General features: G+C 35.9%; 1 protein-coding gene and 1 long non-coding RNA gene across 3 annotated transcripts in view; one reads left to right on the plus strand and one right to left on the minus strand.

Annotated features, from left to right (window-relative positions):
• Positions 1 to 8,634, minus strand: part of LOC128930322 (uncharacterized) — an 85,204-nt gene extending 76,570 nt beyond the window's left edge. For both annotated transcript variants that reach the window (XR_008478247.2, XR_013530128.1), the window contains exon 1: positions 4,510 to 8,634. This is a non-coding gene — a long non-coding RNA (uncharacterized LOC128930322). The remainder of the gene's footprint in view (positions 1 to 4,509) is intronic.
• The window catches only part of LOC118149687 (uncharacterized), a 325,586-nt gene that overhangs the window by 144,290 nt on the left and 154,637 nt on the right, over positions 1 to 26,659 (plus strand). Inside the window, exon 3 of the mRNA XM_078357606.1 lies at positions 7,126 to 7,193. Within this exon, the coding sequence (XP_078213732.1) occupies positions 7,126 to 7,193 (68 nt within the window). The remainder of the gene's footprint in view (positions 1 to 7,125; positions 7,194 to 26,659) is intronic.

Raw genomic sequence — 26,659 nt, forward strand, 5'->3', positions numbered from 1 at the left:
CATATGAATGATAAGATGCATGTCAATAATAAAAAAAGGTGGGAGGAAGTAAACAAAATAATACCAATTTCAGTTCTAGCATTGTCTGAGAGGTGATAAAAGTACTAATTTATTTTGATTATAGGGAGTCTTTGATGTATATTACAATATTTAGAGTACTACTTAATAGTAAAATAATGTATTACTATCAAACTTAAAGAGAAAAAATGTAATAAGAAAAGTATTTAATTATAAAGAATACAAAAAAGAATTTAAAGAACATAGGTAGAACAAATAGGAAACAATAGGTGATATGTATATAATTCAAAATACAGCAGTAATTATGTTAAATATAAATTGACTCAATTCTGCAGTTAAAAGACAAGTTGTTAGACTGGATAAAAGACAGAATCCAACTAGAAAACAGGGTACAGGAAAGTTGAAAGTAACGTGATAGAAAATCTATCTATACCAAAATCTAATTAGAACAAGTATATTAATATTAAACAAAGTAGACTTTAAGGTAAGGGATAAAGATGTATAAGGCATAATTATTAAAGTATTAATACAATAGAATTATATAATAAATATTAATGTATGGTTTACTTAATATAGCCACAAAACATATAAAAGCAGAAATTCACAAAATTAAAAATAAATATGTACACAAACTCACAATATGCTGTAAGACTTTAACACACCTCATTTAGTAACTAGTAGAAAAATACGTGAGAACAAAAATCATTAAGAATATGCATAAACTGAATAACATAGTTATCGGATACAACTTAGATATATGTAGGACACTGCACCTTACAATGACAAGATAACATTGTTCTCAAGTGGAATATTTATGAAAATTAGCATAAAGCAAGTGTCAAAAACAGTGGAAAGATTTGAAATCATTCAGAGTAGACTGTGACCATAGAGATCAAGACAGCAGTAACAAAAATACTAGAAATCAGTAACAATAAAATAACTGAAACTTTTGTGAATCACTAAATATTTGGCATTTAAGCCATACACTTCTAAATGGCCTATAGGTGAAAGAGAAATTTATGGTATAAATTAAAAAGTATTTTGAACCAAATGATAATGAAAATATGACATGTGAAAACCTAGAAGTTGTATCTAAAGGTGTTCCTGGAGGAAAATATATAACCTTTAAATGCATGTTTAAAAAGAAAAAGAGGCTGAAATTATGACACAAATATCTCATCAAGAAATTAGAAACAAAATGTAAAATGACGCTCAAAGAAAGTAGAAGGCAAAAAATAATAAGAACAAAAATTAACTGAATGGAAATCAAATGTTTAACTGAGAAAATCAACAACAGCAGAACAACAGTGGATTATTCTCAAATGCACATGGAATTTCAAAAAGATACACTACATGTTGGGGCATATAAGTCTTGAGTTGAAATTACATATAATTTCTCTGAACATAGTGGTTTTAAGTTGAAAATTTATAGTAATAAAATACCTAGAAAATTACCAAAGATTTAGAAATTTAAACAATATATTTAACACTTGTAAAAAAAATGGCAAGGGAAATATTTTTAATCTCAGCTAAATGGGAACGAATACACATCCTATGAAAACATGTGTGATGCAGCTAAAGCATTTGTTAGAGGAAAATATATAACTTTATACATTTGTGATAGGATGTAAAGTGTAAAAGTATCTAAGATTCTGCCATATGAATCTAGAAAAAAAGAAGAAAATTAAACCCAAAGTAAATAGAAGAAAGGAAATTATAAAATTGGGAGTTGAAAAAAAAATAACAATCAGCTTGATTCTCTGAATAGATTAATAAAATTGATTTTTAAAAGATCCAGAAAAAATAACACAAATCACCAATATCACAAATGAAATAAGGACATCACCAAAATTCTGACAGATAAGAAAAAGAATAATAGGATATTACTAACTACTTTATTCCAGTCAATTTGATAACTGAGATGAGTGGCCAAATTCCTTGAAAACCCCAGCTTACCAAAATTGACACAAGAAATTACAAATCTGAATAGTCCAAGATGATTTTTCTAAAATTGAATTTGCAGTCCTGGCACAGTGCCTCACACCTGTAACACCTCTCGCATTTTGGGAGGCTGACACAGGAGGATCCCTTGAGGCAAGGACTTCAAGACCAGTCTGGGCAACAAAGTGAGACCCTGTCTCTACAAAAAAATAAAAATAAAAACAAATTAGCCAGATGTGGTGGCATACACTTGTATTCCCAGCTACTCAGGAGGCTGAGGTGGGAAGATCACTTGAGCCCTGGAAGTTGATGCTGCAGTGAGCTGAGATCACGCCACTGCACTCTAGCCTGGGTGACAGAGTAAGACTCTGTCTGAAAAAAAAAAATTGAATTTGTAATTTTAAAATTGTCCACAAAGAAATCCCCAGGCCTCATAGCTTCACTGTTTAATTCTATTTAACATTTAATGACAAAGTAATAGTCTTATGCAAACTTTTTCAGAGTTCTAGAGGAGAGAGACACTCTCCAACTGATTCTGTGATATTAGCAAGACCCTGATAACAATGTCAAAGTTATTATACCCCAAAAAAATTACAGACTAATGTCTCTCATGCCCATGGATTCAAAAAATTCTTAACAAAATGTTAGCAAGTCAATGATTGCAATATATAAAAAGATTTATATATCATGATCAATGGGGGATTGTTCCAGGATTGCCAGGTTGGTTTAACATATGAAAATCAGTCATTGTAATTCCCTGTGCTCATAGCTTTAAGCTGTTATTTGTTTCAGTAGAGGCTGAAAATGATTTGACAAAGTTTAATAACCATTCATGATTTTAAAAAAAATTACTAGTAGCTAAGAATGGAAGGAAACCTCTTTCACATGATAAAGGGCATAATTCTTAGTGACAAAAGCCTAAATTCTTCCTCTCCTAAGATGGTGACATCCCTAAGATTGGAAACAAGGTAAGGGTGTTTACACTCACCAATCACTACTATTCAACACTGTACTAGATGTCCTCACCAACGAGATAAGAAAAAAGGAATAATTGGCATGATTACTAGCAATGAAGCTGTCTAGTCACAAATGAACTTATTGTGTTGACAGAAAATTCTAAGGAATCTGTAAAAAGTATCACTGGTGTATGATATAGGAGATAAACTATGTTAATATCTTATTAATATACTAATAGCTGGTAGAATGAACAAGAAAACAGTAACAGTGATTACTTATTTGGGGGTGGAATGAGGAACTCATAGATTGAAGAGAGGAAAGACAGAGACCTTTTCCTTTCTACATTATTTAAATTATTGATAGTTCATTGTAATGTATTACTTATTCAAAAATATAACTTATTTTTTTAAAAAAAGGCTGAAAGTTGGCATTGCTTCATCATTGTAGTTAAATAATGAGCACCTTTCATTTCCCAAAACCCCCTATACCAACCAATGATAGAACTCTCTTATCAGACTATCAGTGTCATGCAACATGAAAATTTCAGAATTATACATACATTTTTAATGGAACGCTTTCATGGATCTATTACGCATTGGCATAAGCTGTAGTTTGACTTCTGATTACAGATCATTCACAGTCTATTCACCATGGATATCTGTTTAATGCTTTTCCACTCAGCCTTTTACCTGCATTGCTATTTAATAGTAAAAGTAAAGACTGAATGTTCTTTTCTTTTCCTTATTTCTCTCAAATGGTAACCAACACACTGAAATAGTAATAATAATGATAGCAGTCATAAAATCTAACACTTATTTAGAGCTTATTATGTGCAGATACTGTGCTAAATTTTTTACACGTATTCTTTCAAAATTCAATAGGCATAATTCTGGCAACAGAGATGGAAAGTTGAAGAGGTTAAAGATCTGAATAATTCAGATTAAATAGCCATTCTCCAAATAATCATTAATTCACTGTACTCTGTACCAACAGTTGAGAATTGTGTAACCGTTGAAAATAGTTGGAGGGAGAGTGTTAAAAGAGACTTATAGGTGGAAGTTTTAGAAGTTATAGGTGAGGAGTAACAGAATTTAGAACATGCTTATAATCAGACCAGTTACAGGTCAACATTATGATATCAAATAGAAATTTATGCAGATATACATATCAGATAAAAAATGTCTTCATGTAATTTAAACGGAAGTATAAAATTCTTTTAGCTGAATTATGAAAGTAATTTGAACTCTGTCCACCTGACCAAGGGAAGTAACAAAATCTTTTTTTTTTTCTGACTACTGCTTCTTTATTTGACTTTCTTTGTTAATCCTTGGAGGCCATGAGTAATAGTTCAAATATTTTATCAGTTTAGAATCCACCCAATAGGTTCATTCACTATTTGTCCCTCTCTATTCATTGTAAACATGTGTTAACCCACACTGGTAATTTTAACATTCTGAAAATACTAGACAACTGCGGTTATCATTATCATGAGAATTAACCAACATAAATATTACCAGGCCTCCTTAAGCAGCCAGTTTCATCTGCTCTTTAGCAATGTATACTAGCGCCAAGAATTCCATCTTTCACAAATACCTGGATCAGTAGGCACTCTACTGCATCCCCAAATTAGATGTAGCTGTGCTTTTGGCTTCTGAACTGTAGGCAGGTCTGGGGGACAGGCACCAAGTTGCTGCTGCTTTCCTTAGCCTCAGACCTAGGAAGGCCTGTTTCAGTGCTCATCTTGATATACCCTGATAGCTCCCTATATCAGGAGTCCACAAGGGAGACTACTGAAGCAAAGATGGATTCTGAAAACCTGTACTAAAAATGTCATGCAGTGGCTCTGAATATACTCTTCATGTATTCTCTCTTCTCCCCTCCCTTCCTTATCTGTGCCCTTGTTTAGTTCCAGTTTCCATCAGAAATGCTATTTGGGCAGCAAATTTTGCAGACTGGATCCATCTCAATGCTGCCATGCAAAGAAAACACATCTGTCTGATTCTTCATTTAAAATAAGAGGAAAAAATTGAAATCGCAAAATGCTGTAGTTGCTCTAAGCTATTTCCTAACGAACCAGTTTGTCCCAAGAGCTGTAGTTAGGAGCTTCTCTTCCTCGGTGAGAATTCTTTGTGCATATTAATATTATGCATGTTTTCCATGCGACTCCGTCTGTCTGACTTGCCCTCACCCCATCCTTTGAATACATTGAAATAAAAATAATTTATGTGGACATTCCTTCAGTCAGGATTTTCTCTCCCCCTTTCTTAAAGACATCCATAATATTTCGTTGATGCTTTGCATCCAAACCAAATCGTTATGCTTTTGCATATCATTAGGGCTTTATAAAGAACAACAGCGACATCTGCATGTGCCGCAGTGCCAAGAAGATAGGAAAAATACCGAAAACAAAACTCCGTATTGGCTTGGAGGCTGAATGACTCTCTGTCTCCCTAGCAGCCCCTGCCACCACCATGGATAGGAGTAATTGTACAGTGTAATCACATCATGCCTCATCTGCATATTCATAGCAGAGACAAAGCTTTGGAGGATAAGGGGGGAACAGGAGTAATTTAAATATAAAACAGCATCTCATTTCCAAATCAAGTTATGCCAGTTAGAATATGCAGCAGGATTCAATATTAAGCCAACATTGTTTTACAGTTTGGAAATTGGAGTGAAGATGAAGATAGAGAAGAGACTCAATAAAGAAGGGGTGATATTACATTTTCATTTTTAACTGAGGAGAAACTAAACAAGACAGCAACAATAGCGACAGAATAAAAATAAAGTAATGCTAGAAGAGTCACCAACAGTGGCTAACCAGCTGCTGTTATACCAGGAATGCAATAGCCCATTGAGGGAGCTTTAAAAGCCCACAATTAATATGTTGTGCATGTATAAGATCTACAAAGAACTCACTGTATTCTTTCTCGCCCCCCTCCCCAAATCCCCCCCCCCATACTCACATATTCCCTAACCACCACCTTTCTTTCCTGTCGGGTGCAGGGGAAAAAGATCAGAGCTACAAAATAATTGACTAATCACTTCAAAAGTGATAACGTCCCTCTTCAAAAAGAAAGGACAAAAACAAACACATACAAAAAGGTGACTGTTCATTAATGAAGGGATAAATTACCGATGGCTTCTTCATTCTCTTTAGCTCATTACCCCCCAAAAGAAACAAATATAATCCACTTGTTAATATTTCTTGTCTTCATTTTCTTTGTTTCTAATATGATGCTCTTTATTATATGTTTTTAAGTGTTGATATTTGTAGAAGCCTCTGCCACTGCGTTCCCCAAAGAGCTACTAGTTTCAACCCACTGGAGTTTATATTCCTTTAATTGTCTAGTGCAGGAACATTTCTGCTGTTTTTTAAAATATACTGCTCGGCAAGAATTAGAAGAATCCAAGGTTGTATCCAACTCCAAAGGTTTCCAAGTCATAATGATTTTAGCAAAAGTAGAAGACAGATCATGGAACAAGTCCCTGTTTGAAGATAAGCATCATAGGGACCTTTTTTTCTTCCCTCTCTCCCCAACTTTGTACTTCTCCTGGCTCTGAATGCCCCTCGCTAACACAGTTTAATGATATGCAAATGAAATATGCATAAAACCATTCTACTGTATGATGATTAAACACTGGAGACATTAACAGCGGAGGCTTCTCTCTTTGTAATAATCCTTCCCGACCATCCACTTTGATTGCGGAGTTATGGAAACCCATAGCAGTTGACAGAGAGAGTGAAAGAGAGAAGGAAGGAAAGATGCACGGACACATCACCCATCTCGGTGCTTCTCCCACTCCAGGAGAGGTTTCCCCCCCTTTGTACTGCGTTCCTATTGCTGTCTTTTGTAATCCATCCATGCAGTCGCACCAGAGCGATTAACGGAAAAAAAAAACCTCTTTTCTCTTAATGTTTCAAAGCTCATTAGCCAAACGATTATTCCTCATTAACAGCAAAAGCTCATTCATTAAAAGGAAGAATATGCCCAAAAGATGCCAGCGCAGCTAATCCTGAGTCCCGTAACTGGGCTGTAAATCCCACACTACTTGTATATTCCATGCAAAAGGGACACGTGCCAATCCACATTTTTTTTTAAAGAAAGAAAAAGAAAACAGTTTGTGTGTTTTGTAAAATCCACAAGAGCAGCAATTAATATTCCCATTGAATGACTTTATTTTTTTGTCTCTCCCTTTTGTTTCCAGCGCCTGCCCCTGGCTCAGCGCCCGGTGCCAACAGAACACCTTTCAGGATCCACAGCAACGCAGACAACGTAAGTACCAGCTGTTCCCTGAAACCCTTTTGCAGATTTTTTAAAAACAACCATCTAAAACCTAGAGAGAGAGAAAGACAATCCTCTTTTCCCTTCTTCTCCCCTGCGTTATGCCACCAGTGTTTCCTCAGTAGCCCCTTCCAAATCCCTCTGCCTTCAAGTTTGTGCATGTCTGTGTGGCATCCCTCCTCCTCCTTCACTCCCATAGTGGATCTTGTAAAAGGGCTTCAGATCGGCCCCATTCATCTCCCTGGTGATAGCAGTGAATGTAGATAAATCTCTGGCTGCCTGCTTGCTGCTGGAGTATGATTTTTATTTTGTCTTCTGTGTATACCTGGGTCAAAAAGTGGGATGTATGCATACACATACATGCACATACACATATTTCCTTCTCTCTCCTCTGTCTTCCTCCTTTTTCTCACACATGCATACATCCTACATATGTGTATATGCCTGAACATACACACCTATATACATACCCATAATTATAGTACAAAATATATACATATCTAAACGTTGTCTTAAAATATGTGTATTTATATACACATACAACCTCACACATGTGTGTATATGCAATGGATAGGTGCCTATCTTTTAATTTATACCCATCTATATCTCCATTTAAATATTCCCTCTCTTCTCCCGGCAGAGGCTGTGTTCAATTGCAATCCAGAATTGTACAAGCAGTATTCTTTCTTTATGATTTCTAGTCGTAGACCTTTATGCTCCCTTCTCTGCCTTCTTCGCAGCTGTAGCATTGGCATCTTTCCCTGAGGTTTTCCGAGTGGCGAGTGGCAACTGGCACCGGCTGTGGCATGCATTCATGCCGCTTCCTGTGGCATTTCTCTTCCGATGGCTGCTTTTTCTTTGTTTGTTGTTGACTAGGCTGAATGGTGGGTTTTTTAAAGTTAATTATAAACGAAGTTGAATAGCAAACATGCCAACAGCTTGCCCCCCTGAAAAAAAATTGCCCCACATAAGCGCCTTCTGCTGCAACAGATGCCTAGATCACCCCTGGCACGGGCAAACGGGCAAACGATTTTGGAGGTTTTCAGTTTTTTCTGTTTGTTGCTGTATTTGTTGTTTGTTTTCCTTGTTTCTTTTTGATTTTTCGAGGAGTCCAGAATCCCGGCCTCTGCTTGGAACAGAACAGTGTCATGGCGGAGACGACGGCCTTTGTCTTGCTGGGTGTGAAAACATCCGCTGTGCTGGCTCCACTGCGGCAGAATCAAGTTTAAAGGAAAAACAGTGATTAGAGTCAGCTTTGTGCCTCTGTGGTGTGGAAGACCCCCAAACCCCAAGTAGTCGAGTCCCAGGGTCCGAGGAAGGGCTCATAGTTGGAGCAGCCTAGGCTGTAATCCTGGCACTTGCGCCTTCGGTTGCTGCTTGCTGTTCGCTCCTGGGGGTCTGGATAATCTCCCTTGGCTTTACCGCACTGTCTGCCCCGCATACAGGGGCCCGTAACATATACCCGCTGCTGCTATCGCACGAAACTGTGGCGTTGCCCCTGAATGGATGGCACCGTGCCAACTCTTCTGCCATCCGCCCTTGCAGCTTTTTTCTTTTCTCCCTCCCTCCCCTTCTTCTTCTCCTCCTCCTCCCGTCGACTTGACGTTAATTAACACACGGGTTAATTGATTTTAAAAGCCGAAGAATTACAGTTAACTTTTCCCACAGGGTACAGACGCCAGCCGCTTGGCACACTCTGCTTTTCGCACTGGTGCAGAGGAGCAGGGAAAGCCCGCAGCAAAGCTAGCAACTGCTGAGGGAGCGTTGCCTGCTTATTGGAGTAGAGCCGATAGAAGTCGACGTAGCACTGCCTCATCCTTTACAATATATGTAGCCATTATATATTTTGTTAAATAATCAAAAACACAACGCTATTTTTCTTCTCCCTCTTTCAAAATAGGAAAACTATTCAGAAGATCACCTAGAGGGGGAAAAAATCCTTCTACCAATATTTTTTCCCCCAATGATAGGAAATAGCTAGTGCCTTAAAACATTTTTTATTTTTATTTTTTAGTTACAAACAGAAAGGCTTAACCTTTCCCTAAAAATTACAGACATAGAAGTTTATTTGTTTTTCAAGGAAAAGTTCTATAAAGTTTTTCTTGTCTCAGTGTTTTGTTTTGTTTTGATGTCTCTGGCTCAAAAGGGTTATTTATGGTGAAGGATTTCATTGAGAAAGTAGGTACATTGTAATTAAGAACAAAATTCATTTGAAAGCTCTTTGTTTATATGTCTGTGTATCTTTGCTTTCTGCCCCTTTCCCCCAATCCTCTGTAGAAAATGAAAGCAATTGATACTGTAGTTGGGAAGAAGACAGGCAAGGCTAGGGACTTGATGCTTTCACCTTTTCATGCTTTCATTTTATTTCATTTTGTTTTTTAAAAGCACGCAGCAAGTGAAGCGACAAGAGGAATCCATTATGCAAATCATGTCACTTTGCATAATGTCTCATGACTGGAATATGCAAATGAACTGTATAATTTATGAGTGCCAGTGTCTGTCTAAAAGTGTTTCACATAATTTACAAAGTGAGCCTGAGAGGCATGAGGAAGACAGCTCTTCTGATTCCATGGCCAGGAAAGCTCTGTATATTTTTCTGTAAGTGATAACTCCTAATATCATCAAGTGCTATTTAATTTAAATGAAGGTTTCAAATGTACATGAAAGGCAAAGATTTTCCTCTCACTTCCTTCATTTATTGATTTTTTTGCCTAAAATTTACAAGAAACTTGGATTCTAAAGCCTTAAATTTTTTATTTAATTTGGAAAAGAAAAGTTATTCAAGCCTAACTTACTCTTTATATATGGTTTTTATTTTCTTAAGCAAGGAATGCCTTAGAGAAGTAGACACCTTATCTATTAATATTTGCCTGGACCTATAGAAGGCATAAAAATGGGATTTCTCATTTTGGTTGGTTTTATGTGTACCCTGTAATATTTTATACATATTAGTCACCTGGATGTATTAGATATTGATATGGAACACTCATACAATCAATATTCTTCTGAAGGTATAATTCTACTTTCAGAATAGTCTTCACAGGAAAAATTATATCCATTAAAAATCAGATTTTAGGTAAGTGAGTTTAGTTGGCCAATCCATGTCTCATTCTGCTGACTTTCTTGAGTAGGGGATTCTGAATCGTTTGAGAATTCATAACATCTTTGATAATACAATATAATCTGTCCTCATAGTTTTCATTATAATCATAAGTTCTGTGAAAGAGAGGAACAGACTGTCATGAAAGTGCAAACCACTGATCCTTAACAAGGAGGACATAATCCTTGGAGGGAATGTCAAAAAGACTTTCTGAAGAAAGTGAATTCAAGGTCAAGTCTGAAAGTTGAAGAGAACTTAACGGAAAGATAGAGATTATATTGTCAAGATAGAGATTATATGCAGTAAATCCTGATGCAGAAAAAAAAACATGGTTACTTGGAAGAACTAAAATAAGTCCAGTGTGACTGGAGTGTAGAGAATGGGTTATTGGATCCTATTGGGAACATATTGAGAGGTAACCATGTGAAGAGGTAACTTATTCATTATCTGCTTTCATTTGATAGTGCCTAATCTCTTACGTTGTTATTGATTATGTGTACAGGTATTTCATTAAGTTCATATGGAGAACTTTTTCAGATTTCTGAATGCAACCTTATGTGATATTCCTTCTTTTTGTAAAGTTTTGTTTTCAAATAAGAGCCATTTAAGAAAACAGGAAAAACAACCTATTGGACGAGAGCAGAAAACAAATTATTTTCAGGTGCACACACATTTGCTAAAATAGACCACATTGTGTTATATTTAAAAAAAAATCAGTAAATTTAAAAGTATTCAAGTTAGACAAAATATCTCTTGCCTACAAACAAATTAAACTAGAAATCAATAACAGAATGATATCTAGAAAATCCCAAATTTTTAGAAATTAAACATATTTCTAAATGATGGGTCAAAGAGTCAGTCACAGGGAAATTATTTAAATGTTTTTAATTAAATGAAAATGAAAATAACATTCCTGAGATGCAGCTAGAAAGTTTTGAATCAATAATGTGTCTTAAGAAAACAAATTAAACTCTAAGCAAGAAGAAAAGAAATAATAAGAAAATAAACCAAGGAAGTTGAAAACAGAAAAACAGTAAAGAAAGTCAGAATACTCAAAAGCTGGTTCTTTGCAAAGATTACAAAAATCAATAAACGTCTGGCCAGACTAAATGAGAAAAAAGTAAGAAGATACAAATTACCAAGATTAAGAATGAAAGAGCGGACATCAATCACTAAGGCCGACATATATTAAATGGATAATAAAAGTAAATAACAACTTCATTAATACCTTTGATAACCTAGATGAAATAAATTCCTCAAAAGGCACAAATTACCAAAACTCCTTCAAGTAGAATAAATCTGAATTGTTTTATATCTTTAAGTACATTGACTTTGTGGTTCAAAAAATTTCCTGTAAAGAAAATACCATGCCCAGTGGCTTCCCTGGCAAATTCGACCAACCTTTAAGGAAAAAATTATACCAACTCTAAACAATGTTAGGAAATAGAACAGAGAACACTCTTCCAACTCATTTGATGAGGTCAGCATTACCCGATGCCAAACAACAAAGACAGTATAAGAATAGAGAACTACAGACTAATAACTCTCATAAACATAGACAAAAAAAACACAAAATATTAGCAAATTGAATCTAATATGTCAAAAAAAATCACAAGCAAGCCAGGTTTATTCTAAGAATGCAAGGTTGGTTCAATATACTAAAATCAATGAGATTCATCATATCACCAGGTTGTTATTTTAATCATCATTTCAATGGATACAGGGTAAAAATTATAGAAATTAACATTCATTCATGATAAAATATCTTTGCTAACAAGAAATAAGAGGTAACTTGCTTTGCCTAATTAAAGTTGTCTTGTTACAGTAGGATTATAGATTAGAAAGGAATAGATAAAATTATCTTTATTTTCAGATGATATTGTCTGCATGAAAATTCCAAATTTATGAAAAAGATGCTAGAACTAATAGGTGTGTCTTGTGATGTCATAGGATCCAAGATCAGAATTCAAAAATGCACTAGCAATGAATAGTTAGACATTTTTTAAAGAAGTACCATTATAATAATATTAAAAAGCATGAAGTATTCAGGGATAAGCCTAAGAAAATATGTTCAAGGTTTACATACTGAAAACTATAATACACTGAAGAAACAAATAAGAAATACCATGCTCATGGATTGGAGGACTTAATATTATTAATGTAATTTCTCTCCCAATTGAAATATAGTGAAATTTAATTTAATCTTCATCAAAAACCTAACAGTTTTTTTCTAGAAATTGACAAGCTGATTCTAAAATATATAAAGAAAAGCAATAGAATAGCTAAGATAATTTTTTTCAAAGAACATTAGAGGACTCATATTAGTTTTTAATGTTGTATAAAGCCACAGTAATCTAACAGTGTGATAATTATATAAAGATAGAGACAAAGATCCATGGAAAAGAGTAGAGAGTCCAGAAATTGACATGCAATTTGTTGTCAAAGGTTCAAAGGCAACTTAATGTAGAGAGAAGAGTCATTTTAATACACAGTACTGAAACCATATAAATGAATGAGTGAATGAGATTATACAAATGCTAATTTTAAATGGGTATTAGAATAAAATAAAATAAAATTGTAACACTAAAATAGTTCTTCAAGAAAACATAAGTTTTGTGACCTTGGGCTAGGCAAAAGATTTTTCTGTAGGTAGCAGGGAAAGAACTTACACCACAAATTAATTAGGTAAGTTGGACTTCAGCAAAATTGAAACTCCTACTATTTGAATGACAAGAAGTAAATGAAAAAAATAAGCTACACACTGAGATAAAATATTTTCTACCAGTAACAAGGAGGACAATTAAAGAAGACTAAAAACGACACAGAAGGTAAAATTAGTGGATGAGGACATTTAAACAGCTATCATAACTAAGTAAAGCAGACACATGTTAAGTAGAGACATGAAAGATAAAGATTTAACTTGTAGAGAGTAAAAACTGTCATATCTGAGATTAAGAATACCACTGTAGGTATTGGATATTTCAGAAGAGATTAGTGAAGACATAGAATACCACTGACAGGGGATTGGATATTTCAGAAGAGATTAGTGAAGACATAGAAATGATCCACCATAACACACAGAAAACATTGGATTCAATGTAAGCTATAAAACAGTGGAGAAACACCTATAAAGTATCAAAAGAAAAAAGTTTAATTAAAATTTTGTACACAGCAAAAATATCTTTTAAAAACAAAGGTGAAACAAACTTCTTCAGAGGGTACAAAAGCTGAAAGACTGCATCATTAGCAGACCTGCTCTACAAGAAATGTTAAGGAAGCCCTGCAAGCAAAAGCAAAATTATACCATATCATTGAAAAAACTTTGGAAATGGTAATTATGTGGTGAATTTAGAAAACTTTTTTTATTAGTAGAAACATTTAAAAATAATTGATAGCTTAAAGCAAAAATAATTTATTAATTTTATAACATGTAAAAGTAAAACTTACGACAACAATAGCACAAAAGCTATTAAAGGATACAAACGGAAGATTCTGTTTTAAGGTCTTACATTATACATGAAGTGGCATAATATCAATAATAACACTTGAAGGTAGACTAAAAAGTTAAAATCTTATTTTTTAAAAACTAAGTTAAATGGCAGTTATGGTTAATAAGCTAAAAAAGAAGAGAAAATGAAATTACCAAAAATGTTCCATTAATCCAAAACAAATAGCAAAATAATAGATTTAAAATTAATCTTCAATAATCACATTAAATGTAAATGGCCTAAATTCTCTTACTAAATGGCAGATATTTTCAGACTGCATTAAAAATGAGCAAGACTGAAATATAGGCTGCCTATCACCAAACCACCTTAAATATGAATAGTTTAAAAACCAAAGGCAGGGGATTGATAAACCATATTAACACTAATCAAATGAAATCTGGAGTAGATATACTAATATAAGATAGTATTATTCAGACCTTATAGAGCCACATTCCAGAAAGATGAAGTTAGCCACTAATGTATTCACTTTCTGTCTTGTGGCAACAAGGGGACCCTAGTTTCTCTTTTAGATGATGGATTCTGAGTTAGAACTAACTTAGGGTGTGGAAACTGAGCACAGGATTATGACTTTCCATTCTGACTTCATCATCCTGCTCATCTAATCTCACTCTCTTTTGAATATGAGCTGTATGTATATGTAAAATATTATATAATTATGCATGTGGTATACATTTCCACCATACACCTGATGCCACCCAATCTCTATAATCTATTTCTGGATCATATCATTCATATTGATAGAAGAGATTCCAGTTCCATAACTATCATCTTCAAAGTCCCCATTCATCTACAGAAGAGTCACTACTAAACTCTTCACTGATGCTGGTAAATGAAGCATTTCCTTCCAGAGAACATCATAAGCTGGGTTTTGGCTTCATATAACATGTCCACTTCTGCATAGCCACTTTTCTGAGGTTTTTATTATGCTCCGAACAGTTTACAACATCACTTAGTACGTCTCTATTTAAACAAGCTTTCACTCATTTCAGATATCCAAGAGCCATTACATCCATATATTAAAAACTGATTCTGGCCAGATGCTTTGGCTCACATCTGTAATCCCCGCACTTTGGGAGGTGAGGTGGGCAGATCACGAGGTCAAGAGGTTGAGACCATCCTGGCCAATATGGTGTAACCCCATCTCTACTAAAAGTACCAAAATTAGCTGGGCATGGTGGCACGTACCTAGTACTACTTGGGAGGCTGAGGCAGGAGAATCGCCTGAACCTGGGAAGCGGAGGTTGTAGTGAGCCAAGATCGCACCACTGTACTCCAGCCTGGGAACAGAGTGAGACTCCATCTCAAAAAATAAAAAAATAAAATAAACTGACTCCAGGGGCCTTTGTCAGAGTGTAAAGTCAGAGTTATGGAAAAGTTCCTTCATTCAGCAACTTTACATTATACTTCCCCTGATCCAGCACCGTTAGGATTTACTCACAGGCATATTCTGCCAGTTTCCGCAGTACTTATTAGCGAGGTACTGCCACTGTATTGGCATTAAATCCCCTTTCTCTGTTAGCAGATCCAAGATTTTCCTATGGGTCTATGTTGAGATTTGACACAAACTATTCCTCTGGTGGCCAAGGTTTTGAGGTCAGACTCTAAGAAAGGAAAGTGTTATTCTATAGGATACCTTAAAGTCTTTGTGTGGTCATAAGCAGGATGGAGCTCCTATATGCTAATGAGGAAGAATGGGTTCCTTCCACAGGCCCAGAAAATTCAAGGTAATATTTTCTATCAGGAACTTAACTTTGGCATAAAAAAGTTGGCTGGGATGAGAACTTAGCCTTCTCTTAAATCCTGCCATTATATGGTAGGATTATCTTATAAATAACTCACATTTCTAATCTTAAACCATGTTTGCCTTTTAATTTTTATTCTTTACTATAAGGTGGTGCTGAATTGACCTAATTTGTCATTCTCTTTCTTCATTAAATCATTAGTGCTCAGCAATAATTACCCAGCTTCACAATCCTAATACCTACTCTCTTATACAGGCTAATACTGTCTTTCTGCTTTGTACCAAATCCCCATTTACTGTAGGTGAAAGTCTTAGCATTTACACTGCAGCAGCGTGCCAGGGAATCCACCACCTTTTCCAGACTATTTTTCTAGCTATCACTACTGGTAGCAACTATCCTGGGTAGGACTGTCTAAAGGCAGAGCCCTAAACAGCAATTTTTGTATGAATGATATATTAAGATATCAGTCTTCTGTCAGGAGATTCTTGTAAGGAAGGAAATGAAACAGGATAGGACAGGGAAGAAGTTAAGAAAAAGATAGGGTTTCGGAAGAAGTCTAGCATCAGCTTAATCCTATAGGGAGATCTGAAGCATGCATTGTATCCCAAAGCTTGTTCTTACTAGTTGGCCTGTTGTGCCCCCACATAAGTCAACCATAGTTCTGTGCTGCCTCTGGTGGGGTGGCATATCCTAGCCATTCCAAGCGAAGTTGTGTCTGAAGGGTGAGGTGGTGCTCCCATCAGCCAACAGCAATCTTGTAAGAGATAGCTGTAAGCTATTACTGGCAGTTGAAGTATGGTTGCAGTGTCCTGATTAAGAAGATCTGGGCAGAGCAGCAATAGCATCTACAATAGCCAGGTAGTTAATAATCATATGAAGATATATTTATGCTCATTCATTACAAAATTGAAAATTAAAACTCAATGAGATATCATCTGTTCCATACACATTTGAAAAAAGTGTGTATTTTGCAATTGTTCGGCATAGGATTCTAGGTAATGGTTGTTCACATCTGCATCTTTTCTGGATTGCTGTCTATTCTATCAATTATTGAGAAATGACTGTTAACATTTTCAGTTATGAGCGGGTACTTTGTCTTCATTTCTGTCATTTTTGCTTCATGTACTTGAAGTTCTGTTATTAGATGCAAACACATTTAGGAATATAATGCATTCTTAGTGAATTGAACCTTTTTTACCATTATGAAATCTTTTTCTTTGATTCATAATATTTCTTGTTGTGAAGTTTACTTTGGTATTAATTGATTAATCATGTTTCTATAATATATCCTGTGCCTCTGTAGTTTTTTGTGTGGCTTTTTTTTTTTTTTTTTGAGATGGAATCTCACTCTGCCACCCAGGCTGGAGTGCAGTGGTGTAATCTTCACTCACTGCAACCTCTGCCTCCCAGGGTCAAGCAGTTCTCCTGCCTCAGCCTCCCAAGTACCTGGGACTATAGTCATGCACCAACACACCAGGCTAATTTTCATATTATTATTAGAGATAGGGTTTCACCATATTGGCCAGGCAGGTCTCGAACTCCAGACCTCAGGTAATCCACCCACCTCGGCTTCCCAAAGCGCTGGGATTACACATGTGAGCCACTGTGCCCAGCCACCTCTATAGTTTTTAGTAATGCATACTTAAGTGTTAAACTTATTAGAAGAGCAGGTGACTAGATAACCTAAAAATCAAGGCATTGGCTGGATGTGGTGATGTGTGCCTGTAGTCCTTGCTACTCAGAAAGCTGAGGCAAGATTGTTTGAGCCCAGAAGTTGGAGGCTGTAGTGCACTATGATTGCACCTGTGGATTGCTACTGGTCTCCAGCCTGGGCAGCATAGCAAAACACCGTCTCTTAAAAACAAACCAAAAAAATCAAGGCATTGGTTTTCTTCAGGAGGAAGGTTGGAACATGATATTTGGGAGCCTTTTCTGTCACTCAGTTCTGTTTCTTCACCTAGTTGGTAGTAACACAGGGGTCTGCTTTATAAGAATTCACTAACTATTTAATTGTATTTGGTGTACTTTCTATGTGTTTTGTACTTCACAATGAAGAACAAAGAAAACAAAGAATGCTTATTATGTCATGCATACAAAAAATATTTACAAAAATTAGTCACATGCTTTTCACAAAGGAAATTTCAATAAATGTCCAAAAATTGATGTCACTCAGATTGTGTTTTCTGAATAATACACAATTATATTCAAAATCAAGTATAAAAAGTAATTTTAAAACCCTATGTGAGATTATATAATGCCAGCAATTAATTAAAACCTGTAGTATTAAATATCATTGAGTCTATACTGATATAAAAAATTTGAATAAACAAATTAAGGCAAAAGGACACAGCTTGTCCTTACAGTAAAATTCTAATAAATAAATGTAGAAAAATAATGGCAATAAAAAACCACCATTTGGTAAATACAGAAATCATTTTTACGGGCAATAATTATCTATGGATGCTAAAATGGATAAATTATGACTAGAAATTATTTCTTTTTAAAAATCTTATCTGAAATGTATCCATGAAAGATATATATTAATTAGAAAGGGAAAAATAATAACTTTACATGGACAAACAGGTGGATGCCACCTTAATTACATGTTCAGAGTTAATATTAACAATACCTTGACATTGGTTACCTCCTAATGTTATGTACTTAACACCATGTTATATATATAACTTGGGCTTAACATCACCTTGGCAAAAATGAGTAATCTCAGCATAAACATGAGAAAATTTCAAAGAAGACCAAATTGAGGGGCATTCTACAAATTACCTGTCATGCCTTTTAACCTTTCACCTTGGCAAAAATGAGTAATCTCAGTCTAAACATGAGAGAATTGCATTCAACACCAAATTGCGGGAGATTCTACAAATTAACTGATCAGTATTCTTCAGGAATGTCAAGGTCATAGGAAAACAAGGAGAGTCTGAGAAACTGTCATTGATTGGTAGAAACCAAAGAGACATGATGACTGAAGGCCACCCCTTCATCCTACACAGACAACTCAGTAAAAGGTTTGTCCCTGTGTTAAGACTAGGATAACTGTTTTTTAAATCTAGTAGGAGATGCTCTATAAATATACAGCGGGCTTCCCACATATACCAGTGCCTTTCAACACTGTGACAAAGATTTCTTTATTGATGCCTGTCATGAACTTTAAGCAGGTCAGTATGCCATTTCTACTTAATCCAAGGTGGTAGTCCTTCAGTTCACTGAGGGGTATCCTGCTGGAGAAATGATGCAAGACTATAGCAGAGGTACAAGAAATCCATGATGATCACCTGTCACAAACAACATAGTCCTTCATTTATAAACATGAACATACATCTAAAGATCATCAGATATATGAAGAAGATCAGTAAAATGAAAATGAAATTAGAAAATGAATTATTTACTCCAGAGGAAATGTAGATGATGCAAGAAGCAACAGCATTTTTTTCTTTTTTTTGAGATGGAGCCTCACTCTTACCCAGGCTAGAGTGTAGTGCTGTGATATTGACTGACTGCAACCTCTGCCTCCAAGCTCAATCAATCCTCCCACCTCAGCCTCCTGAGTAACTGGGACTACAGGTATCTGCTATCACACCCCACTGATTTTTGTGTGTGTGTGTTTTTGTAGAGATAGGGTTTTGCTATATTTCCCAGGGTAGTCTCAAACTCCGGAGCTCAAGCAATCCACCTATGTTGGCCTCCCAAAGCGTTGGAATTACAGGTGTGAGCCACTGCGCCTGGCCAAAAAGACAACTTTAAAAACTTTAGTCTGAAAGTTTAGAGAGACTCCAGAGGATTGATATCCACCAAAGACAACTAGAAAGATAACAGATTTCTATGCAAAGCAGAAATCAGAGCAGGAAAGGTTAAAAGGCATGACAGTTAAAACAGAAAATTTATTAGAATTGATAAAATGGCACATCAGTAACTTAATAATATGAAAGGAAATCCCCTATAACATAGTGCTCTAGAAATACTGTATAGAAATATAAATAAAGAAGAGTTGAGGTGTAGTTACCAACATATTTCATTATTTCCTTTATTTTAGAATATTCCCTTAGGATTTCTTAGCCATTCCAGTTTGGAAAAGGCATTTCACTCTATTTTTCTATTATCACCCCAGAAGTCATAAACCTGGAAATATTAACAATATCCAAAGTATTTATTTATTTATTTTTGAGGCGGAGTTTCACTCTTGTTACCCAGGCTGGAGTGCAATGGCGCAATCTCGGCTCACCGCAACCTCCGCCTCCTGGGTTCAGGCAATTCTCCTGCCTCAGCCTCCTGAGTAGCTGGGATTACAGGCACGCGCCACCATGCCCAGCTAATTTTTTGTATTTTTAGTAGAGACGGGGTTTCACCTTATATCCAAAGTATTTAAACTGAGATATACAGTAGTTATTCTGTAGCCATTAATTCTGTTGTTACATTTTCATACTGTTGCCTTTTTCAAAGCTGAATGTCTGTTATGTACATAGCAAATAAAATGTTGTATGAAAGTGAGCCCTATAAAAAGTGTACCCCTCCCTATCATCCCATTGCAAGACTCCAGAGTAGCCATTGCCAACAGCTTTCTTTATATTCTTTTCTATGCACTGACAACTATATATGCAAAATGTTGAACAAAAATGAGATCATATTTATTTTTCAGCATTTTGAGTTTTTTTACGTAATAATAAAGCATCAGAATCTTTTCATGCTTTTGTCTACATATCTGTCTTCTGAGGTGTTTTTGTTTAGTTTTAGTTTTATATATTTATTTATTTATTTATTTATTTTTGAAACAGGGTTTCACTCTGTTGCCCAGGCTGGAGTGCAGTGGCGTGATCACAGCTTACTGCCACCTCAACCTCCCAGGCTCAAGCTATCTTCCCACCTCAGCCTCCCAAATAGCTGGACTACAGGCACATGCCCTGCTATTTTTTTGTTTTTTGTTTTTTTGTAATTTTTTTGTTGTTTGTTTGTTTTAGAGTTGGGGTTTCACTATATTGCCGAGGTTGGTCTGGAACTCCTAGGCTCAAGCAATCTGCCCAACTCAGCCCCTCAAAGTGCTGAAATTACAGGTGTGAGCCACTGTGCCCAGCCTCTGTCTCATTTTTAACAGCCAGAGTTATGTGCCGTATAATGATATTTCAATCGATGACAGACAGACCACATATACAACAGTGATTCTATGCATATTATTATAATGGAGGTGAAAAATTCCTCTCACTTAGTGATAACGTCATAGTATAATGATTACTCAAGTGTTTAGTGTAGTTCTAGTGTAAACCTACTGTGCTGCCAGTTGTAAAAAAGTATAGTGCATACAATTACATACAGTACATAATACTTGATAATCAATTACTATGTTACTGGCTTATGTATTTTTTTTTTTAGATAGGCTCACTGCATTGCCTGAGCTGCAGTACAGTGGCACAGTCTCCACTCACTGCAACCACTGCCTCCCGGGATCAAATGATTCTCATGCCTAAACCTCCCAACTAGCTTGGATTACAGGTGTGAGCCATCATGCCTAGCTAATTTTTTTTATTTTTAGTAAAGACAGTGTTTCACCATGTTGGCCAGGCTGGTCTTGAACCTCTGGCCTCAAGTGATGAGCTCACCTCAGCCTCCCAAGGGGCTGAGATTATAGGAAGCAATCATTACACCCGGCCATTGTTTATGTGTTTACTATACTTTTTGATCATACTTGAGTGTATATGTATATATTTAAAAGTTAACTGTAAACAGCCTGAACCAAGTTCTTTGGGAGATAGTCCAGAAGAAATTATCATAGGAGATAAGTCTGTATGTGCGTTATTGCCTCTCAAGATGTTCCAGTGAGACAAGATATAAAAGTGGAAGACAGGCCGGGCGCAGTGGCTCAAGCCTGTAATCCCAGCACTTTGGGAGGCCCAGGTGGGTGGATCACGAGGTCAAGAGATCGAGACCATCCTGGTCAACATGATGAAACCCCGTCTCTACTAAAAATACAAAAAATTAGCTGGGCACGGTGGCGCGTGCCTGTAATCCCAGCTACTCAGAAGGCTGAGGCAGGAGAATTGCCTGAACCCAGGAAGCGGAGGTTGCGGTGAGCCGAGATCGCGCCATTGCACTCCAGCCTGGGTAACAAGAGCGAAACTCCGTCTCAAAACAAAATAAGTGGAAGACAGTGATACTGCTGATCCAGCTCTGCATAGTCCTGGGCTTAATGTGTTTGTCTTTTAGTTTTTAACAAAAAAAGTTTAAAACATTAAAAAAAAAAGAGAGAGAAAGCTTTTTGTATAAGGATATAAAGAAAATATTATGTTTTCTTTATAATCTGGCCGTGGTTGCTCACGCCTGTAATCCCAGCAATTTGGGAGGCCCAGGTGGGCAGATACCTCAGCTCAGGAGTTTGAGACCTGACTGACCAACATGAAAAAACCTTCTCTACTAAAACTACAAAATTAGCCTGGCGTGGTGGTACATGCTTGTAATCCCAGCTACTTGGGAGGCTGAGGCAGAAGAATCACTTGAACCTGAAAGGCAAAGGTTGTGGTGAGCTGAGGTTGTGGCATTGCACTCCAGCCTGGGCAACTAAAACAAAACTCAGTCTCAAAAAAAAAACAGAAAAAATATTTTATATAGATGTATAATCAGTTTGTCTTTTAAGCTAAGTATTATTATAAAAGAGTCAAAAACTTTAGAAAACACTAAAAAGCTTATAAATAAAAGAAAACTTACAGTAAGCTAAGGCTACTTTATTATTGAAGAAAGAAAAATATGTTTTAGAAATTTAGTGTAGCCTAAGTTTACAGTGTGTTTATAAAGTTTATTTATAAACCTAGGTCTTCTCAAATTACTTCCCACTCACTTATTGACACCTAGAGCAACTTCTGTCTAGTTCTGCAAGCTCCATTCATAGTAAGTGCCCTATGCAGGTGTACCATTTTTTGTCTTCTGTGGTGTATTTTTTGCTGTACTTTTTCTATGTTTAGATACACAAATACTTACTATTGTCTTACAATTGCCAAGAGTATTCAGTACAGTAACATTTTTACAGGTTTGTATCCTAGGAATAATAGGCCGTACCATATAGATTAAGTGTATGGTAGACTATACCATTCAGTTTTGTGTAATATACTCTATGACAGCAGTCCTGACCTTTTTGGCAATAGGGACCAGTTTCGCAGAAGACAGTTTTTCCACAGATTTCAGGGGAGCATTTCAGGATGAAACTGTTCCACCTCCGATCATAAGGCTTCTCATAAGAAGTACGTAACCTAGATCCTTAGCATGTGCAGTTCACAATAGGGTTCACTCTTTTATGAGAATCTAATGCTATGGCTGATCTGACAGGAGGCAGAGCTCAGGCAGTAATGCCTTGCCTGTCGCTCACCTGCTGTGCAGCCTGGTTCCTAATGGGACCACTACTAATCTGTGGCCTAGGGATTGGAGACCCCCGCTCTATGATGTTCACACAATGACAGAATCACCTAACTGCGTTTTTCAGAACATATCCCCATCATTAAGCAATGCATGACTATACATTGAATTCCCCACGAATAATGCATTATACTTTAACCATTTTATATTGTTGAAACTGTTTCACTATAACAATAATTATTATCTTCAGCTTTCATTCAGTCAGTCCTCTATCCGTTAGTGTTACTTTGTTTGCTTTTGATTTGCTGTTCCTATTAGTATGCTCATCCTTCCTTCTCTCCTCTCTTTCAAAGTTGTGTTTTTGGTATACCCATTTATTCTTGCTTTTCTTCCTGCTTATTATTCTCAATTGTAATTCTCGTTGTTAGGTACACTTTGAAATTTTAAATTAAATTTAACTACAAATCCTTAGATTCCAACTAATGGCTAATGCTTGTAGCAGATGCCTTTCAGTAGAGTTTGAGGGTGGTAGGAAAACCTGGTATCTGACGCTTCCAACATTCTGAGACTGAGGAGGAATAATTAAGATTAATAGAGTAGCACCCTCTTAAATAATACAGTTGGCACTTGTAATTGGGCAGTTAACTGAAAAGTTGGTTATAGCTGGGACTAATAAAATGTTAAGACTTAAGCCTTTTACTTTCTTTAAAACATAAAACTACATTTATTCACCAGTCCTTAGATGTAAAGCCACCAACATCTTTGCTTTGAGTTTAGGTTTTCAATGGTGTTCTCAGCACTCTCACAAAAATCACACCCTTAATGCATGATATATGATTTTCCATTTTGATTTCTTCGGAGAAAGAAACTAAAGACCTTTTGAAGCAATTTGAATATAGAATACTTTTAGATACTGACAGTTGCTCTAATCTTTTTCAATGTCTCATCCACACGTTAACTTTTAGTGACTTCTTTATTGAGTCCTTTTAAAATGTTCAGCTTAGTTTGTTGCTGTTTTTATAGGCTAGTTCTTTTGCTGTACTCTTAGTTTATAAGTTTATATATAGTTAATTAGATTATGTAATAAAAGTAACAAATACAACAGCATAAACAGTATTGAAAACAAACACAATCGATCTTTAGTAAGCTTCTACTTAACTAGAGGACAAAGTATCTGGCCATACTAGAGAATAGATTATTATCCATGAACCTTCAGCGAGGTGGATATGTCATGTTTTTAAAGAGCAAATGGGCTAGGCGCAGTGGCTCACACATGTAATCCCAGCACTTTGGGAGGCCAAGACGTACATATCACCTGAGGTCAGGAGTTCGAGACCAGTGTGACCAATATGGTGAATCCCTGTCTCTACTAAAAATACAAAAATTAGCTAGGCATGGTGGCGGGCGCCTCTAGTCCCAGCTACTTGGGAGAATGAGATAAGAGAATCACTTGAACCCAGGAAGTGGAGGCTGCAGTGAGCCAAGATTGTGCCACTGCAGTCCAGCCTGGGTGGCAAAGCGAGACTCTATCTCAAAAGGAAAAAAAAAATGTATCAAATGAAGAGTGCTGGCAATAGAGTCAATCACCTAAGTGGAGACTGTTTCAGATCATTTTTACTATACATTAGGATTAAAGATCAGCAAACTGCACACTAGTAGAACTAGGTGACAAGTAGTCATGTAGTTTTCTTGGCTCCTAATACCTAGGTTATTTTGAGAAGTGTATTTCATTTTTAAATATTTTTATTGTTATTAGGATGTTGAAGGGAAAGTCCATTTTTATTACCAATACCTGTTTACACTGTTGGAATATGGCTTGGATTAAGACTGAATTTAGCCATACAAAATTTCTTTTCTGTGTGTGCTTGACAGTGAATATTAATGATATGTCCCTTGTTAATAAGTAAGTAATATTTTATCCTCCCTTTTTAAAATAAATAAGGCTTATCTAAAACAGATCTTAAATCTACTTGTATTTCCAAAGTATTTTGAGAATTCCATTTGGTAGCAAAACTTAAATGAATAAATACATTTATACTGCTTTTTCTTATTATAAATCATTTTTAACCTCTTCCTTCAGTGGTTATGGGATATTGCAGTAAAATGCTGAGATCACCTCTCTGTGTTCTCCAAATACCTAGCTTCCTGGCCATCCACACTGCCTAAGGGTTCAATAAGCAGGTTAATTCTTCCTTCAGGGTTGGCCTGAGGGTTAAGGTTCCTGATGAGCCAAGTAGAGCTTGCAAGTGGGAAGAAAGTGAGTGGATAAAGTGCACACGAACGATGGGGGAGAGAAACCACTCCCATGCAGCTGAGGTCACACAGTGATCTCTATTATATTTTACTATTTTATGAATTTCTATTTTCTTGTTAATGCTGTTTTCAGCTCGTCTTATAACCCTATGACAACACAGCTCTTTCAACATCTGACAAAGAATTGTTATGAAAACATTTTCCAGTGGTTTCATCCAGCTGTTTTTGTGCAAGTTTTGGTGTCTATTCCTTTTTGTTTTTTTCATTTATCCCGAACTTGTTTCTTATTTTATATTTTTATGAATAAGATGAAATAAGAGAGGGGAAATGTGATAACACAGAAAAGTTTACTTTTACTTGATTACATATTTTTCTATGATATCTCTAATAGTAATAATAATGATGATTACCATATCTGCTGGTATTTTATATATTTTATGTGTTAACCATTGTTCCAATTTTAAACTGACTTCACATTTTACTGACTTTACTGGCAAAGCCAGACTGCCTGAGTTTAAGTATAATAACTTGCCCCATGTTATGTAGGTAGTAAGCAGATGAATAAGAACAGAAAGCTAAGACACAAGCCTCTAAGCCAAAGCTTTCTCCTCCATTCCAGCATGTCTCAATCTAGGAATCCTTAAAGGTTGGGATGTCTCCAGATGTCATCTTATAACAAATTTTTTATTCTTTCAACAAATATTGACTGAGTGCTTATTATGTGTTAGACACTGTTCTGGGCACTTAAGATACTTTATAAAAAAAGAAAAATATTGCTGGCCTGCGCTTAGATGAGCTTGCATTCTGTGGGAATGGGGGAGATAGACAATAAACAAATAAAGAAGTAAAATACATAGTATGTTCAAAGATGATAAGTGCTATGAAAAAAAATTCAACAGTTTTGAATTGTGCTTTCATATTTTTAGTTATAATTAACAGTGATATTCTGACTAAGCTTAGTAACCTCTTATAAGAAAATACTCCAACCTGGTCAACAAAGTTAGACTCTGTCTCTCTGAAAACTTAGCTGAGCATCGTGGCACAGGCCTATAGTCCCAACTACTCAGGAAGCTGAGCTAGAAGGATTGCTTGAGCTGCAGGAGGTCAAGGCTGCAGTGAGCAGTGTTGATGGCGCTGCATTCCAGAACAATTATTTGGTGTTTTCTCTAGAAATACAATTATTTGGTTGTGTCTGGCTAGATAGAGAATGCAAAAAATGTCATCATACAATGTAAAACTGAAGGTGCCAGAGTGGTTTAAAGAGGATTGATTTGGAACAACATATGGTAGGTAGTAAAGGCAACATGAACCCAAATGAACACTGCTGTCATTGGTACTGTCTTGAATTTGAAATGGTTATTGTATTTTGGAGACCTTATTTTTGTTTGTACCTCTTTGAAATAATTCCATGTTGCCCAATACCCTGTTCAACCTCCCATCAATCAGATTACTTAATGCAAATTTAAATAATAGGAGTATTTAAACTTATCTTTAAATAAAATA

The sequence above is a fragment of the Callithrix jacchus genome, chromosome 20, assembly GCF_049354715.1.
Source record: "Callithrix jacchus isolate 240 chromosome 20, calJac240_pri, whole genome shotgun sequence".
Taxonomy (NCBI): Eukaryota; Metazoa; Chordata; class Mammalia; order Primates; family Cebidae; genus Callithrix; species Callithrix jacchus.